The sequence below is a fragment of the Pollachius pollachius genome, assembly GCF_949987615.1.
Source record: "Pollachius pollachius genome assembly, chromosome: 2".
Lineage (NCBI taxonomy): Eukaryota > Metazoa > Chordata > Actinopteri > Gadiformes > Gadidae > Pollachius > Pollachius pollachius.
The window spans coordinates 6,001,300-6,019,315 of NC_136935.1; the positions used below are offsets into that span (position 1 = coordinate 6,001,300).

At 46.8% G+C, this 18,016-nt stretch overlaps 2 protein-coding genes across 2 annotated transcripts in view; both read right to left on the bottom strand.

Annotated features, from left to right (window-relative positions):
* Positions 1–913, bottom strand: part of lyst (lysosomal trafficking regulator) — a 68,207-nt gene extending 67,294 nt beyond the window's left edge. Inside the window, exon 1 of the mRNA XM_079730187.1 lies at positions 445–913. Coding sequence (XP_079586313.1) covers positions 445–525 — 81 coding nt within the window. The 5' untranslated portion in view covers positions 526–913. The remainder of the gene's footprint in view (positions 1–444) is intronic.
* A 2,176-nt stretch (positions 914–3,089) lies between these two features.
* nid1a (nidogen 1a) lies at positions 3,090–17,918 on the bottom strand. The gene is made up of 20 exons (XM_079758781.1): positions 17,659–17,918; positions 15,020–15,322; positions 14,703–14,926; positions 14,325–14,578; positions 13,895–14,035; positions 13,538–13,789; positions 12,888–13,088; positions 12,191–12,424; positions 11,596–11,733; positions 10,739–10,867; positions 10,072–10,215; positions 9,033–9,152; positions 8,459–8,674; positions 7,885–8,057; positions 6,832–6,958; positions 6,525–6,696; positions 6,254–6,411; positions 5,586–5,709; positions 4,427–4,539; positions 3,090–3,759 (listed from the first exon to the last, which is right to left on the bottom strand). Exons 1-20 carry the CDS (start codon positions 17,860–17,862, stop codon positions 3,635–3,637), a joined length of 3,552 nt encoding a protein of 1,183 aa, XP_079614907.1. The 5' UTR covers positions 17,863–17,918; the 3' UTR covers positions 3,090–3,634.
* Positions 17,919–18,016: the final 98 nt, after the last annotated feature.

Consider the following 18,016-nt stretch of genomic DNA (forward strand, 5'->3'; position numbering starts at 1 on the left):
ACACAGACTCACACATTTTTCTAGATAACCAAAAAGAAAAGGGCTCTTGTCGTGAACAGGACATACCTTTAGAGCAAGAATGAGTGTGTGTCAGATCTACAGTGGTCCTAATCCTAGTCTTATGATCCGAAGTTAGTTCACTGGCTCTCTCACAAAGTGTGTGTGTGTGTGTGTGTGTGTGTGTGTGTGTGTGTGTGTGTGTGTGTGTGTGTGTGTGTGTGTGTGTGTGTGTGTGTGTGTCATTGGCCCCTAATCGTGTTGTTCACATTGACACAGCAGCTCTTATTTACTTTTGAGATTGCCCAAAAATCCAAGTCTCAACACGAACTTGTTCAACGCAGAACCAACACAAACGCTTCATTTCCCTTTCATTTTCAGTTTCATCAATTCCGCCCATGTGACACACACACACACACACAAACACGCGTGCACACAGGGACCTACCTGTAGATCTGCTCCTTGTAGTCGACAGTCCATATACTTCTCCCATGCAAACGACAGATCATTGTGATGTGGACTGGCCATGTCTCGCACAACTTCGAGAAGAGGATGCAAAGTCAGTTATCACTGATTGGTCTGTCGGTCGCCTCCTCAATCCTCCGAAGGTCTTCCGAAAGTGTCCCCAAAGCGGTCCTCGAAGTCATGCATGACACATCTATGAAATTTGCTATACTGGTCTGCCTCTTTGACAGCGGGCTCTGCAGGAAAATCCCAATAAAGCAGCTATCAATAGCTAGCATCAGAGGATATTATTACTTCCTCCATGCACTCAGAGGTATGGATGGTGAGCGCTGTGTCGTGCCGTCCCCACACACACAGCTGAGTGGGGCTGTGTGAGCACACGGACCATTTCTACTATACCTGCCCTGTTGCAAACAAAACAGGTCAAAACCAGACAGGAGCGAAGCCCATAGCTAGCCTATCTGTCAACAGTCAATGAGATGGTACGGCAAGGTAAAAGCCGGCTGCCAGAATACCACTTCTGGTGAAGAACGGCGCTTTCAAAATAAAAGCCGGTCCTGTGTTTTCTACGGCAGTCAAGCCTGCAGGTGGTCGTTCGAGGGTAGGCCTATTTCTAGTGACATATATGAATTATTTTTCTTATTTATAAAGTTAATGTTGTTATGTGACTTATAATTCTTTAATTAATTCCCAAATAATTTATCAAAACATGTTTTTAATATAAATAATATATGAATAAAAAAACGTTTTGTCCAGGTTTGAATGTGTAGGCTACATTTAATTATTACAGGATTTATGCTGCTATCCTAATGTATATGAAAAAAGACATGAGTCTCATATAGCTTCAATCGTGCAAATAAATGCTTTTACTCTGAAAAGTAAATCCAGGGCATTTGGACCATTCCATGACTGTCTTGACAAGGATGTTGGAGCTGCGAAGCAGATGCGGGATCGCACTACCGAAATGACACTAGATGGTCTACTCTCAACCATGCATGCATTGAAAAGCCAAGAACTACATGAAATCATATCATGAGCCTGCTTGTTCAAAAAAGTATTCAATGACTATATGTGAACAGGGGCGTAGGAATGAGTTTAACATTGGGGGGGGGACACATATCGGAAACCTGACAGATCCGTTAATGGTTTGAACAGAAATATGTCATAAATTAACTACACTGAAAAAATTCACAAATATATTTTATTCTACTAAAAAGATACATTTGTAATTGTAAAGGAAAACACATTTTGAATAGCAGTAATGAACTGATAAATATCAAATCAATTCTTTAATTGCTCAATCATCCCGTTTTTTAGAATAAGAAGCGGTGGCAAGACGCTGTGTTGCGCTTTCAAAATAAAATAAAATATTTTTCTCCCCCCGGTATAATTTTTAGGTGGGACAAATGCGCCTGTCTCCAATATTGGAGGGGACACGTCCCCTCCGTCCCCCCCGGTTCCTACGCCCTTGCATGTGAACACTAGCACGAGAGCGAGAGCAATGTCAAACATTGTCGCAACATAACTAACTCATTCAATAAATATTACGATAACGACAGCATTACATGTTTGGTTGTACCCCATTTCACTATGGGGTCCTAGCCACTATGTAATTCAATGTTTTCTCATCAGCCAGCATCCCTCAAAGCGCTACTGTGGTTTATGGCGTCCCACCCAAGCAAGTCTAGTTTATAAAACAACAGCGCCCCCATCCTAACAGGCAGCATCAGTACCACACCGACCCGCCATAACATCACACGTTATCTTTTTATTAATTGCATACACATGAAGACGTTGTGCACATTTTTGAGAATTGTATTCGATTTACCTTGTACTTTTAAAGTACAGTTGATGGCATGTGGCTAAGGCAGTTTTAAGATGCCCATATTTCTGAGTAAATTAAAATCATTATCTTGCACAATATATTCAACTATGATTTGATATCCTCTCAAATGTGCAATGCATTTACATCATGCTACTGTGTAAACTTCTACACACTGGGTAGGCTTGGTTCAGGTAGTAATAAAACAATGTACACACAGCAACATTTTGGGTACATTGTGACACAACATACAACATTGTGTGACAACAACATTATGCAAAAATTATATTACGATTTTGGATATTACATGCTGTTATGTATGTAGCGTCAAAATCGTAATATAATTCTTGCATAATCCCCTAATCAACCCATATCTCCTTAGTTTACACATTTCGACCACAGTCGACATATTTAGTTGATAACAAGGTGTGTGTGTGTGTGTGTGTGTGCGTGTGCGCGTGTGTGTGTGCGCGTGTGTGTGTGAACGCTGGAAGACAAAGTAGCCTATTTCTTCTCAAACTGCAGAACAAGGCCGTGTCATTTGAAAACATTACATTTTTCGAAATAGATATATGATGTTGTTTCCAAGAAGCTTGGGCAGTGATAAAGACAACTTGCATGCTATTGTGGTTCTGTTGCAATATAACCTGTTTATATATGTTCACAAATTACGCTTAATATATTAATTAAATGTATTTTCCAAATAACAAGAATTGGAAGTGGTTCAAATGACCCAGTTTATCGTTCAATGGCGAAATAGCCTGCATCCCACACGATGGCGCTGTAACTTCACTCAGAGACACACAACCGTGTAACTTTTTTTATTCACTTCCCAAAATGTAAACCAACTCCATAGTAATTGCACCTCGAGTCATGTTTTTCTTCTCATTTGATTGTCAATTCGGTAACCCACACGTCCCATATCATAACCTGTGCTACAGTTTATCACAAGCTGACGTTTACGTAGGTAAAACATCATAACAACCATGTTGGAGCACCTGATGTCATTTATTGCTGTAATGAATTTCACATTTTAAATATTCAATATCCCTGTAGTTCCTTAGTTTCCTTAGATTATGTGCATTGGTATAAAACAATGTCAACAAAATGTGTATATATTTACAATTCTGGTAGGCATTCATATATATTCATAAAGGCAGAGGAATTGCATCGCTGTATTTTCTTTTGTTTTTGTCTGTTACTGTCGAGCAGTTACACTAAAGAACACTTTGGGACTTCTTCATTAACACTTCCACTCCTTATCACTTCCACAGATCTCTCTCTCTCTCTCTCTCTATCTCCCTCTCTCTTCCCTCTCTCTTCATCTCCATCTCCTTCTCCATCTCCAGCTCACTGCCCTGTCTCCACGCAGCCCACGCTGGCCGCGTTGTCGGGGCACTTGCAGGAGCGTCCATTCGGCGTGGCTAAACAGAGGTGAGAGCAGCCTCCGTTGTTCGCAGCACAGTAGTTTTGTCCTGGGGGGGGGGGACATGGGGTGTTGAGGAGAAACAAGAACACAGAAAAGTTAAACATGTCCAACGATGACAGTATGTTATGTTCAACACAGTCCACCCTGAGACCGTTTGGGGGGGGGAGGAGAAAGGTTTGTTTTTCAAGCACCAGAACATTTGGGCTTAAGGCAACAGCCGCTTCTCAATTTGGTCAACAGATACACATAGTTGGGTGAGACGTAGCAGACTCCAGATGTCGAAGGGCCCCTTGGCTCTGCATTCTCTGGATTTATGCCCTCTTATCTAGCGGGGAGGTTTGGAGGAGTGAAGCCTTGTATTGCAATATACACTAACTGCACCCTTCCCTGGACGAATCCTTGGGAATTCCTCCAGATACTCACATGCTTGAGGAGTACATCCATGCTTGCTTTTTCAAAAAAGTCCCTGTTAAACTCAAAGGGGTTCATGGTGTGGCGACGGTGACCAGAAAGAGGCTGGACGAAGCCACAATTTCACCAGAGTGACAGCATTTCTAAGAAATGCTCTTTAGACCGGTCTATGAATCACAGAATGCTGCAATCCAAAGGTCACGGTGCAAACAGAAAACATAGTTTTCGGTAAACATTTGGGGGTCAACGTAAAAAGAGGAGATTTAGGAAGTATGCCCAGATGTATCGAGTGTGTGAGTTACCCGGTGGACAACGGGCGTAGGCGGTGGTGATGCCGTACAGCTTGGTGCGTTTCAGAGGCAGGAACTCGGACGTCTCCCGGCCACCGTTGGTGTCCACGGCAACCACAGCCTGCCTAACGTAAACACAATCAACAGAACAGTTCAGTCCTCTATGGGCAGGGACGGACGGGGCACCTGATGAAAGCAGAGGGAGTAAAGTTTAGTTTAGAGTTAATTTGGCTCCTTTTTGAAGCACTTGAAGCGTTTAGGCTCCCCCGTATGAAAGATAAACAAAAAGAGACTAAGAGAGATACACAGTGACGCACACACAAAGACACACACACACACACACACACACACACAAAAACACACACACACACACACACGCACAAAAAAACACACACACACACACACACAAAAACACACACACACACACACAGGCGCACAAAAACACACACACACACACACCCACACATATACACACACAGACGGACAAAAACACAGACACACACACACACACACACACACACACACACACACACAATCCCAAACCCAAAAAAACTGCTCCTCTCTGATCCACCGGGGTAAATCTCTGGGCAGATCAGAGGGAAGGGGGTCATGGACAGGTCACTCACATACGCTGAAGAGACTGAAAAATGGCAGGCAGCTGTCACTTTTTAAAGCGGCCCGCTTGACCCTGCTCTCTATCGCCTGGCACTCTCTCTCCGTGGTCATGGTCCGCAAACCGCCTGGCCCCACGGAGGGGAGAAAGCCCTCCAGTGTGCAGGGGAAAGGCGCCGAGTGTGGGGGAACATCAAGGCCTGAACCCTTCCTCTGGGAGTGGTGCTGGAAGGTTAACCTTTGGCCCTCTCTTCTTCATGGCCCGCTAATTGGCCACCAGGACAACGCTGGTCTCTTGCATCACACACCAAAGGGTACATAAAGGGCTCATTGTTTTTTTTGAAGCTTTTTGCAGCACCCTAGAATAACTTTCTAATTTTGGATTGGTGATTTTTTTGCAAGGAATGTTTTACATAATGAGGATGCCTCCAGGATACGTTTCCACTTAGCTATGTCTCGAGTCTAACCCTTAAGTTGTTGAATATACAAAAGCAAGTATTAATTTAAACATGGGATAAAATAAGTCATTTGTTGACAAACACTTGGTGACGGAGCCTACCTCTCCCAGTCTGTGTAATAAAGGTTTTTCTCATAAGAGGTCATCCCGAACGGGTACTGAATCCCCTCAGTCATCTTTCTGCGGTCTCCCCTTCCCGGGTTCATACACTCCAGGATCCTTGTGCCTACAAGCAGGAGAGAGTTCCCCGGTTATGGGACAATAAAATGCCAACGTGCTTGTGTTACGGCAGTTAAAGTCTACGTTGCCAAAGGTGATATGAAGAAAAAAAGCTGTGCCTAGGGTGATGTCATGTGGCATGTTGGCAAGTTAGCAAAAAAAACACAGCCTTGTTGTTGAACGTTTACTAGAACATTACATTTAGATTGCCATTTAGCAGACGCTTTTATCTTAAGCGACTTACAATAGGTACATTTGCCAGAAGAAAGAGAAACAATATATCGCTGTCGGTACAGTCCAAATGTTCATAGAAACAAGTGCCGAGCACTTGTTACAAACGCTATGTTAATCTATCCAACAAAGCTAGCTAGGATAAGATACTACACAATGCACTACTGTAGTACTATTAAGTGCAACTACTAAGTGCAAGGACGTACAACATACAAAAAGTCTGTACATTAAGTGCAAAGACGTACAACATACAATAAGTGAGTAAGAGGGGTGTAGGGGTAGGGGAGGGGGAGGCTATGCAGACTCTAGGTGAAACCTACCGGCATCTGCCCAGCAGAGCAGAGAGGTCTGAGGCTCGTAGGTCAAGCCGTTAGGAAGGCTCAGGTTATCCTTCACCAACACCCGTCTGTTGGTACCGTCCATGTAAGCGGTCTCAATCTTGGGCGCTTCCCGGTCCCAGTCAGCCCAGTAGATGTTTCTTTGTAAAGGAATGTGGGTGTTGTTAGATCAGATGCTTGACTTGGGAGAGAATCAAAGAAAATGTTTGTATCCAAGCACGAGCAAAATGGGCAATGCATGAAAAGGACTCACCCGTTAGGGGGGTCGGCGATGATAGCACGGGGGTTTACGAGGTCCGTGGCTACAATGACCCGCCGTTGAGACCCGTCCATGGAGGCTACTTCAATCTGGTCCGTGCTGGAATCCGTCCAGAATATATTCCGACCCAGGTGGTCTACGGCGATCCCCTCCGGGCTTGTGACCCCTATTTGGGAAGGAGACGAGGACTCATCGATTGCTCTCACTTCAAAAGTAATCGCAAACGGAGAGTAACGTGTGTGATGCAAGAGGATAACAGACGTGGTTTTCAGACTGAATTAAATGCTATCGTGGACTCCACCTGACTCAATGACGGGGATGATGTCTCCTCCTTCCAGGCTGGCCTTGTTTATGGAGGACGGGCTGATCTCCGTCCAGTAGACCATCTTCTCCACGCAGTCGTAGGCCACCCCGATGATGAGCTTGCCCTGCGGAGATTGAGAGGTCAACCACCCATGTCTTTGAAGTGCGGTTTCTTTGAAAACCAGAAAGGTGCGTGATAAAACAAGCACAAAAACAAGACAGATGGTTCTGCATATTTCAGGACATTAACGTCTAGACACAGGCTAGAAAACTGGAAAACAAAAAACTGGCCCATAAAAAAGAACAACCCCGGAATATGGATGCGCTACAGCTAGACACAAACCGGAGCCAGCTGGTCTGGGAATCTGCGACATGAAATGCAGTTTGTAGTTCTAGAGTGTTGCGCTGATGTTAGCAATTAGCAACCATGTCACCATGTGTCTCCAATAAAGCACAAGCCTAGCCTTTTCCAGAGCATGAGGCAGAAGGGGGGAATTTGGGAGCTTCAACGCACAAGCTGGTTATTACAGGCAAGCAAACTTAGGTAAGCTGACAGCATGTGCAGAAGACACTCATTTCAACACAGGTGGTTGTGGTGGCTTTCTCCAGAATGTTGGCAGATACCTACAAGTAAGTGCTATTTTTTCTGCTCGAGTTAAGTCACATTTAACATCCTATTCTTATGCTTAAAGTAAGAAGCATTGGATATGAATCTTTTTCATTTTAAACAGCACAAACCTATTACCAAACAGTAAGAATGTCAAATGGGATTCCTAAGGTCAGGATGCGTTTTCACATTAGACCGCACAGACGCACAACCACTCTTCTATCAGAACATTCATAAATAAACAAGCCATGACTATTAGAGCACACTCAATCCCCGACACCCATTTGACAGTATTCCAAACCGATTCGAACCACATGTCAAACATCTTTGAAAACCCTTAGGAAAACCCAATCCAATAAAACATCCCATAGTAAACGCCACCAGTCGACCGAGGAGGATTGATCTGAAAACACAATAAGTTGCGACACAACACAACAGACTCACAGGCAGATGGAGCACAGTCTTGGCCTGGCCGGGCTTCATGTCATAGCCCTCCAGGGGGATGTGCTCGATCCGGCCGTTCTGGGCGAACACCAGGTGGGTCCCCGAGGGAGGAGGCTGGACATCGGGTCGGGGAGTGGGTCTCACCGGGGGCTGGGGGTCGCCGTGGTCGATACCTAGCGGAGGTCCGGCGGGAAATGAGTGGTGGCCTACCGACGGTACATACTTATTCCGATTCGGAAAAACTTTAGTAAAAAATATTTTGAAGGAACCCAGTGTGCAGAATAGCGTTTCCTTTTTTTCTATGTATTTTGTTTACTACAGCATATGTGATGTAGGAGTGCTTTTTTATTCAGCTTTGGAGGTGCTATTGTCAATTGAGAGCCATGAAAAAACTAAATCCAAAAACAAAACAAAAAAGAATCCATTAACAGCAGGCCTAACAGAAGAGCAAAGTGTAATATTTTTTAAGTGCCCAGTGCGCCGAATAAAGTTTCATATTTTGTATGTATTTTGTAGACTACAGCATTGGTGACGTCGGAGTCATTTTGTAATCAGCCTCGGAGCTGCTACTCACAAGATGGCCGCTGGCCCGGCCCGAAGCGCGTCCCGGGGATCTCCTGCCCGCGGTTGTCCACGCACCAGCAGTGTCCGGTGCTGGCGTGACACTGGACCGCCGTGTACTCGCCGCGGTCGCTGCACGTGGGGACATGGTGGCCGACCGGCCGGGGCCGGTACTCTGAGGCCCCCAGGACACTGTCTCTGTGGGCTTCACACTGGGTCTTGGTCCTCTCTGGGGAGCGTATGAATCCAGTTCAAAATAAGACTGGAAAGTGATTGAAACACCCATTCACTAGAACAATCTCCTCAAAAAAAACAAAAGATGGAATTTAGTTAAGACTGAAAATCTCTTTTATCGTTCTCCTTCTCCAGACATAACTGATAGATGAAAAACGATCTAATGCACTTTTATAACAACCCCAGCCCCATTAATACCAGATAAAATCAAGTTAAAAATAAGACTGGAAACGACAGATTCAACCCAAGCCTCATTAGCAGCAGATTAAACCCACTGTGTTCCAGAGAGAGCGCAGTGAATGTTATCAAGGCTCTCCGAGGCCGCAGGGGGGCTCGCATTCCGAGACTCTCACCTGGGGCGCACTGGAAGCCATCTCCATAGTAACCTGGCCTGCACTGGCAGGTGAAGGATCCCTGGGTGTTGTAGCACACAGCGTCCTGGTGGCAGCTGCCAGGCCGGCATTCTTCCGAGTCTTGGGGAATCAAGACACGAGGCGTTGATAAATGGTAAATGGACTGCATTTATACAGCACTTTGCTAACCAGTGGCCACTCAAAGCGCTTTACGATATCGGCTAACATTCACCCATTCATGCACACATTCACACACCGATGGCGGAGTCAACCATGCAAGGCGACAGCCAGCTCATCGGGAGCAGTTAGGGTGAGGTGTCTTGCTCAGGGACACCTCGACACTCAGCTAGAAGGAGCCGGGTATCGAATTAGCAACCTTCTGGCTACCAGCCAACCCGCTTAACCTCCTGAGCCACATGCCGCCCACTTGAGAGCCTGAGGTTCAGTTTTAAAGATCTGGTGAACTTCGGTCTTGGCTGAGTTCGAGGTCAGAGGTTAACTGGGGAGTCTGACCGTGGCGCTGTACGTATGGATGATTTGAGCAGATACTGGTGGACTACTGAACAAGAGGACAGGAGAGGTATGGCGAAAAGAGAGAGAGAAGAGATGGAAAATATGAATGGGTGAATCTCTTGAGAGTGCGTGTGTGTATGGCGGGGGGAGGGCCGGGATGCGGTGAATATACATACACCATCTGCTGTGTTTCATGTCCTGCTGTTTAGTTGTACCAGATGTATAATCAATCTACGCTGCGCTCCCCAGGTCGGATGGTTTAACAATTATGTCCTGACAGTCCTTGTTGTGGAATGCGGAGGCTGAACTGGTTGTAATAACTAAAAGCAAAACACTTCAGTGAAGTATCCTTATTGCAAACACGTATTCCGCTAAGCCATGCGTGTGCGTGGATAGTTTCAGTGCACTAGTGAGGTACTATTTGTTATTGATGAACTGTGTGCTCTCATTTTGCGGTGGGTCCAGAAAGCTTTCACTTGTAGTGTTAATGATGAAGTGTGTGCTTGTGTGTGCTCTCATCGATCACCTTCACACACACTGCCATCGCCTATGTATCCTGGCAGGCAGGAGCAGATGAAGGCGGAGCCTCCGATGTAGCTGCACTGAGCACGCTCAGGGACGTCACAGTTGTGGGTTCCTTCGTCACAGTGGTTGGTGGGTCGGCTGACTTCTGTTGGAGAGGAGGATGAGCGGGATGTCAAACTTGGTTTTAACGCCAATGTAAATATAAATGTCGAAATTAAAAGAATGAAGTCCTGATAGGCGTGCCATTAAAGGGATGGATAGTACGAGGCAGTGAAAATAACGTTTTAAAGTCCATAGCAAGCATCAGGAAGGTTGATACAGAAAGTAAGAAACTCTGGATAATAGGCTTGCGTGAACACACAGATAGAACCCCCCCCCCCGACACACACACACACACACACACACACAGACACACACACACACACACACACACAGACACACAGACACACACTCCTAGACCCTAATTATTCCTGTATTCCCCAGTACTAGCTCAACTCCGCCATGGCATTCTTCAAATCATATGCCTCAATAACTCTCCATTCGTGATAAACAAAGGTTTTATACCATACATTACCTTTTATGTTTTATAAGTTTGTTTATCGGAACATTTCAACCCACTATTACCAGAGACTTGCAATTGTACCTGGCGATGCGCACATGCCACTTACCAACACACGAGTGGCCATCAGTGGCAAACTGATAGCCTTCGTGACATTCACAGCGGAAGGTTCCCGGCTGGTTGTTGCAGATGGCATTCTGGTCACAGATATTAGGGATGGTTCTGCATTCGTCCACGTCTGGAGAGGCAAACACAGAGACAAAACCACAGTCAGGAGGGAATCGTCAAAGAACTGCAGTTGATTAGTCTCCCACTGAACTCTGGGAACTCTGTACATTATCGTTTTCCTGATGCCGTTTTCTAAGGATCAGCGGGGGCTTTTCCAGTCTTAATTACAACAATCTACAGAACCTATCTTTATGGTGACTGAAAAACATCCCTTTTCTCTCTCCTCCTCGTGCACTACAGCAGTTCTCTCTCTCTCTCTCTCTCTCTCTCTCTCTCTCTCTCTCTCTCTCCCTCTCTCTCTCTTTCAGATAGAGCGGGCTGGGAACTGGATATGCTGTCCTTTGATTGAATGTTTGGTCGGGGACCATGTGGTGCAGTAATACGGTGGCTTTGTTTACGCTAAGGTCTCGCTTTGCTAATTGTCAAGGAGTGCCCAGCTTCCCAGGAAGGAAGGAATTACTAATTGGGTCTAATGGAAAATCAAACGATGGCTCCTTACAGATACATACCATTTCCCTGATGGAATCATTCATCATGTAACTGTTACTAATCACATTTTGTAGGGGTTCACATGTAGGTGAAGCCCTACAAAATATCTATCTGCAAAAATGACTATATTTATATATATATATATATATATATACATAATTTAATTTCTTTCCCCTTCAAAGCCTCTTGTATTCATATAAATGTATTTACACACAATGGGAGATTTTGTAAAAAAAAAAGTATTCGTACCGCGGCACGAGCGACCGTCTCCGTCGAATCCGACGGCACACTCGCAGTTGAAGTGAGTGCCCTGTCCCGGGCGGCAGACAGCGTTTGTGTCGCACCCGTGTCTACCGGTGAAGCAAGGGTTCTCCTCGGGTTCCCCTCCTGAGGCCAGGACACACAGGAACGGAGCCCGGTTATATACAACGTTCAGATGGGTCTATAGCGGTCATCATGACAAGATAAGATCTCACTCAGTTTATATATATATATATTTATATATATATATATATATATATATATATATAAACTATATATATATATATATATAGGTCGTCATGAGATGATAAGATCTCACACTGTATATATATATAGGTCGTCGTGAGAAGATAAGATCTGACGCTCTATAATATATATATATATATATATATATATATACGGGGGGGTGCTGCTAGACTTCCCTCACCAATCACAGCAGCAATCACCAGACGATCGAGACAGAATAGTCCCGCATGCGCTATCTGGGGCCAGGATGTGGACCAGGAGAACACCAGGAAGGAAGTGAAATAACGCCAAAACAGGAAGTCTCAGGAAGGGACGACAATAACCTGCGTGACCTCACCGTTGACGTCGGCGATCTTGTTGCTCATGGCGTAGCGCATGAGCTGGTTGGTGGAGTCGTACATGACAAAGATCTGGTCCACGTTGAGCATCTGGGTGGGTTTCATGGATCTGAGGGACTCGTCGTGCTGGCAGCTCTGGAAGCTGATGGTCTGGCGCCACTGGTACGTCCGGGTCTCGGACGTGCCCTCGGGAAGGGTGACCACGTAGTCCCGCGTGGACGACGAGCTGATGACTGGTAAGTGGAGGGACAGATGGGGTGAAAACCAACAGAAATGCATGGCTCCCTCCGCACCACTTGAAAGGTTGAACGATGATTCAGAAGCCTCTTGGGGATTGGACAGGGTCATGTCTAACAGCATTAGCAGATACACACAGAGAGAGATAAAGACTAGTGCACACGTGTATATAACATGATCGTTTGCAAGGCAAACACGAGAATCAAGAAAAGTTTGCGATTTTCTAGCATGCGATCATGTTAAGGAATGACTTTTACTCATTTGTCTCAACACAATCAAAATCGATAATATAGATAATATATAACATTTATGATATATATTTAATATACTTGCCTGAACGGCAGCATTTTTTGCAACATAGAAGTTAGACATTTTCTACTGAATAACTTTCTGTTGTTAATGTATCCACGACTTCACGTGTGTGTGACACTGACGTGACTCTGAGTCTGGGAGCCTTACGGTTGTTGGAGTACTGGTAGATCTCAGAGTACTTGTCGAGCTGCACAATGGCCCCCCGGGGCACCTCGGGGACGCGGCCCTCCAGGGTGGTGCTCACCACCAGGTGGTCGTGCTCGTCGATGCCCTTGAACTCCTGCGTGATGCTCAGCTTCTCGTTGCCGGGCAGGAAGGTCACGTCGGCCTTCCTGGTGAACTCCCCTCCTGCAGAGGAGGAAGAGGGGAAAACATCAAGAAGATCGTCCCGCTGACGCTTCTCAAGATTTCTTCCTTGCTGATTAAGGGATTTCTTTTCTTGCCCTCTGGAGGGCTAGGGTCAGGGGGGGGTGTCATGAATATACAGCCTGTTAAGCCCTTTGAGACTAAACTGTGATTTAATTTAATGTAATTGCTCTGAATGAACTGTGACCCTCCCACAACCTCCATCCCCTCTCTCCCTCCCTGTTCTGGGTCCGAGATGAGGTAATGCAGGGAGAGTCCTTGACGCTTTTCAGAGCATGGTGCAGCATCAACAGTTGAATGCTTCTTGAGTTCAATGAAAATATTGCTGAGCGACGCAAATAACGAAGACGCCACTTGAATCGGCAAAGCCAAGGTGAACCGAAATGATTTTTAGTCTCGCTCGGTCCGTTGGTCTAGAATCTTTCCCTCACCGACGATGCTGAAGCCGTTCTTGAAGCCGGGCTGCTCCAGGGCGAAGGCCCAGCCGATGACCCCGCCCACGGCGGACAGGGGCATCAGCGAGGGCCCCAGGCTGTCCGGGATGTCGCTGATGGCCACGTAGGAGCGCCCGTCGTTGACCACCACGTACGAGTGGAGGTCGTTGTTGCTGAACTCAACCGGCGAGGGGGAGTGACCCACGTAGACCTTTCCTTGCACCTTCCCGTTGATCCTCTGGTGTTTTCCTGTGGGGGGGAAAAGACTCAAACCTTCATCTCAGTGCCTCGCTGAACTAGTGCTTCCTGGCGCTAGTGCTGGTGTTTTAACGCGGCACGGGACCGGGTTCTCACCCTCCGCCACACACTGTTTTCCGTTGCCGTAGAAACCGGGCGTGCAGTGGCAGCAGTAGCCGCCCGTGTAGTCCCGGCATTCGGCGAAAGGTCCGCAGTTGCTTCTGCCGGCGGCGCAGGTCTCAGAGTTGTACCGGAACACTGCGAGTGGAGCGGACAGACGGAACGGTGAGCATAAAAGATGGCGCTTGGAATGACAACCCTAACATGTTAAGAACATAGTACAGCACTACCACAGTAAACAGAAGAATCGATGAATCCCCTGCTTCACATATGAGGGTCGGCTTTACTGAGGAGGTAGAGTGGGTTGATCTGTAACCGGAAGGTTGCTAGTTCAATCTCTGGCTCCTCCTAGGAGTGTCGAGTTGTGAGGAAGACATCTTACCCTAACTGCTCCCGACGATTGGATAAAAGTGTCACATAGACCCACCGTCTACGTTGATGTCGGTGTCGTCCACCACCACCACCTCTGGGTGGTGCACCGGGTGGTAGTTGGGGTTGAACGGCAGAGAGAGGGCCTCCACTTGCTGTCCCGCGTCATAGCTGGCCCTCCTGGTCTCCGGGGCTGGCTCCTGGGGCCTCTCGGCCGGGAGGTAAGGGACCTCGCCGGGGGCCACATTGGAGAACAGGGGCGAAGTTCCGACCTCGAACACGTAGACGCCGCGTACGCCCGCGTTGGTCTCCCTGAGAGGGATGGGAACAGACGGAAACCATGACTCCTGACACAATCCTCATGGATTCAGGAACCACGTTTTAAATGAATGAACGACGTTCCTAAGAATCAGCAGGTGGGTGCTGAGCTACTTACTCTGCCAGCTCCCTGACGGTGGCCTCATCAGTGGCGATGGGGTAGTAGGGCCCATTATTGGAGAAGAAGTAGCCCTGGACCAGACCCTTACTGAAGCCAACCTGCATGGGCACACTAGCGCCCCCTATGGGTGTGGAGTGGAACTGCACGCCGCCCCTTTCGTACAGCAAAATGGCGTAGGAGGCCTTCTCGTGGGTTGCGATCACCAGCTGGAAGGTGTTCCTCTGTGGGACGAAAAATCGACGATATCAATCAGTGGGTTCAGTTCAGGGGCACCACCCCTCTCTCTCCACGACGGCCCGTCCAGTGGATCTCACCTTCTTGCCCACGCCGTCCCCTCTGCTCGGGGGTTCCTGGGTGGCCACGTCCACCCAGGTGACCACCACCACGTGGGTGGGGTTCACCGCCGGGTCCTCTGGGAAGGCCCCGTTGATGAGGTCGGCCGCCTGCTGCAGAACGGCGGGGCTATGGTCCTGGCGGAAGAAGACCTTCCCCACGCCGTCGCTGGTGTCCAGGTCGCCCTGCAGTGCGGCGAGCATGCCGAACTTGGCGGGCATTCTGCCCAGGTACTCTGCCTCGGCGGGCGGCTGGGCGGTGGCCACGAAGCCGTTGGTGCTGACCTGAAACGAGGGAAGACAACAACGGTCAGGGTTTGCTCAGGAGGTAGACCGGGGTTGACTGAGTTCAATCCCCGGCTCCTCCTAGCGGAGTGTCGAGGTGTCCTTGAGCAAGACACCTTACGAACTGCTCTTGCAAGCTGGCTATCACCTTGCATGGTTATTGCATTTTATTTTTATAGCCCTTAATCAGAGGTACAATCTCAAAGAGCTTAACAGGCCATGCATGTATGACACCCCCCTGACCCTAGCCCCCCAGAGGGCAAGGGAAAACTCCCTTAATTAACAAGGAAGAAATCTTGAGAATCTTGATCCCTCTTTCCAGGTATGATCAGGAGTGCAATGGGTGCCATAATTGACATACATACATGCAGGCAAAAAATAAATAAATTGGTGACGGTTGACTCTTCGATCGGAGCAGCAATGTCTGTATGAATGCTTGTAAGTCGCTTTGGATAGAAGCGTCTGCTATATGGAAATGAAAAAGGGGTTTCAGTTAGTAGCCTGGGGGTGGGCCTGGGGGGAATGGGCGGCGATGACCTAATGGCTTTTACAGACATGTTCCAAAAGGGCTTGAATAACACACGCAGGCATTCTGCCGCGGTAGAGGTGAACCCAGTGTGTGTCCTTTGGGCCCACTTTGATCTCTATTCCCCGCTCATTAGACTAATGAATCAGGGCAGCTGCCCTGGCCAACTAAAGTCTCTAATGAACAAACACACAAGATGTGTTCTGTGGCCACGGTGTTTCCTCTCTATACACACTCGTAAAGCTCTTAATGAACTCATGCAGAGTTGTTAAATCATTTCAATAAATAAATAGGGTCCTGTAAATATTTGGGGAACACAAACATTCACAAACACAACCACACAGACACACTCATACCCACACAGACACACACACACACACACGCACACAGGCACACACGCAAAAAAAACACACACACACACACACACACACACACACACACACACACACACACAGACACACACAGAGACACACACACACACATTGTTATTTATTGTACTTCCCGAGCCGGGACAAACTAGCCCACCGCTTCTGGCCAGAGCCATACCGTTTCCTGTCCTTATCCCAGACCCAGAGATCCTACAGATTGCGCAATAATCATCACCACAACCACTTCCTGCCCAAAAGCGAGACAGCACTGGGAAAAGCAATCCCAACTGCTCACATCTGGCCCCTTGAAAAAAAAGTCTGCCCTTCATACTACAGATGTAACCCTACCTGATACACAACACGGAGACCACAATAAAATTGTTACAAGTGTAATTATTTACTTCTTTTTTTTTATACAAACGAACATGATGTGTGTTAGTCTTCCCCCACGGGGCATAGCCATATTAGGACAACATTTATGTGGCCTGATCATTTAACAAGACACTCGACAGGCCATAACAATCACTGCAGCAGCACACATAACTCGCCTTTCACGCGTAGGCACACTTGTTTAGGGACCGCACAACATACACCTAACCTACACACTTAGAGTAGTAAACCTTTCTCTGGCGGTAACATTAATATTCTCATACCGTCACAACTATAAGTAAACATGTAATGTGTAATATACTTAAAACCTTTCACTTGATAAGGTCATTGCTAAGCTCTTGGGTTCAAGGCCAGTTGTTTTGACATACTTTAAAGTCATTCTGAATTATGAAAATACAATGAAAACACAGATTCAGTATAGACACATTTGGTCGGTGGTTACAGGACCTGGGATACAGGGTTGAAACATGCTTCTAAGCGGGCTTTGCTTTAGTCGACTGTCAATAGAGCAGATTTTCAAAACAGAAAAGGAAAACAAAATTTCCTTTTTATTTAATCGATTCATGATCACACTATTATGTACAGAATACTAGTCCTAGATATAATAGTATCTTTTGACAATGCTAGAGCATTCATTCAAGTAAGCCCTCACATAACTTCTGACAGAGGGTTTTTGCTTTGGGATGGATTGCAAAATGAGATGTGTGGAGTACTTTGGCCCCTGATAAACAGTGAAACGATAACCCCACGCAAGGTAGCGTGTCCACACCGCATTCCATAGGGACCCCAGTCCAAACAACATGATGCACATCAATAAAAACTGCGTTTCTAAACACCGTCGATGTTTAGAAGAACGTTGTATTTTAAAGTTTCCAATAGACGATCTTGTGGATCAATAAGACATGCGCAACAGTGACGTCTACGAAATATGATTATTATTTTTTTTTTTAGTTTTTAATAAAAATGTATTGCTTTTGGTAAGTGACAAATACAAATGATGGTGATACATGGTGATAGGCTTAGCAGATATAATATCACTTTAATCCACTTACATAGATGCTATTGAAGGCTGCATCATAGAAGAAGACTGGTTTGTCCAGAGCGAGCTGCAGCGTCTGGTCGTTCCCCGGCTGCAGCGCCTGGTCCCGGGACGGTCCGAAAGGGAAGAGCTCTCCTCTGCTCACGCACTGCACCCACGATACCAAAGAGACCACGAGGGCCGCCCACAGAAGACAACCCCGTTCCTGGAAACACATTTTCGTGTTCGGTGTTCGGTGCCACCGGGTCTGGTCGTGGGGGGCTTCTCGGAGGGTAGGTAGACCAGAGAGTGACGCCTGGGAAAGTGTGGTGTACTGGAGGTCTCGGAAGGGGTCCACCTAGGGGCGGAGTTGTGAGGGGTGCGGGTTGTTC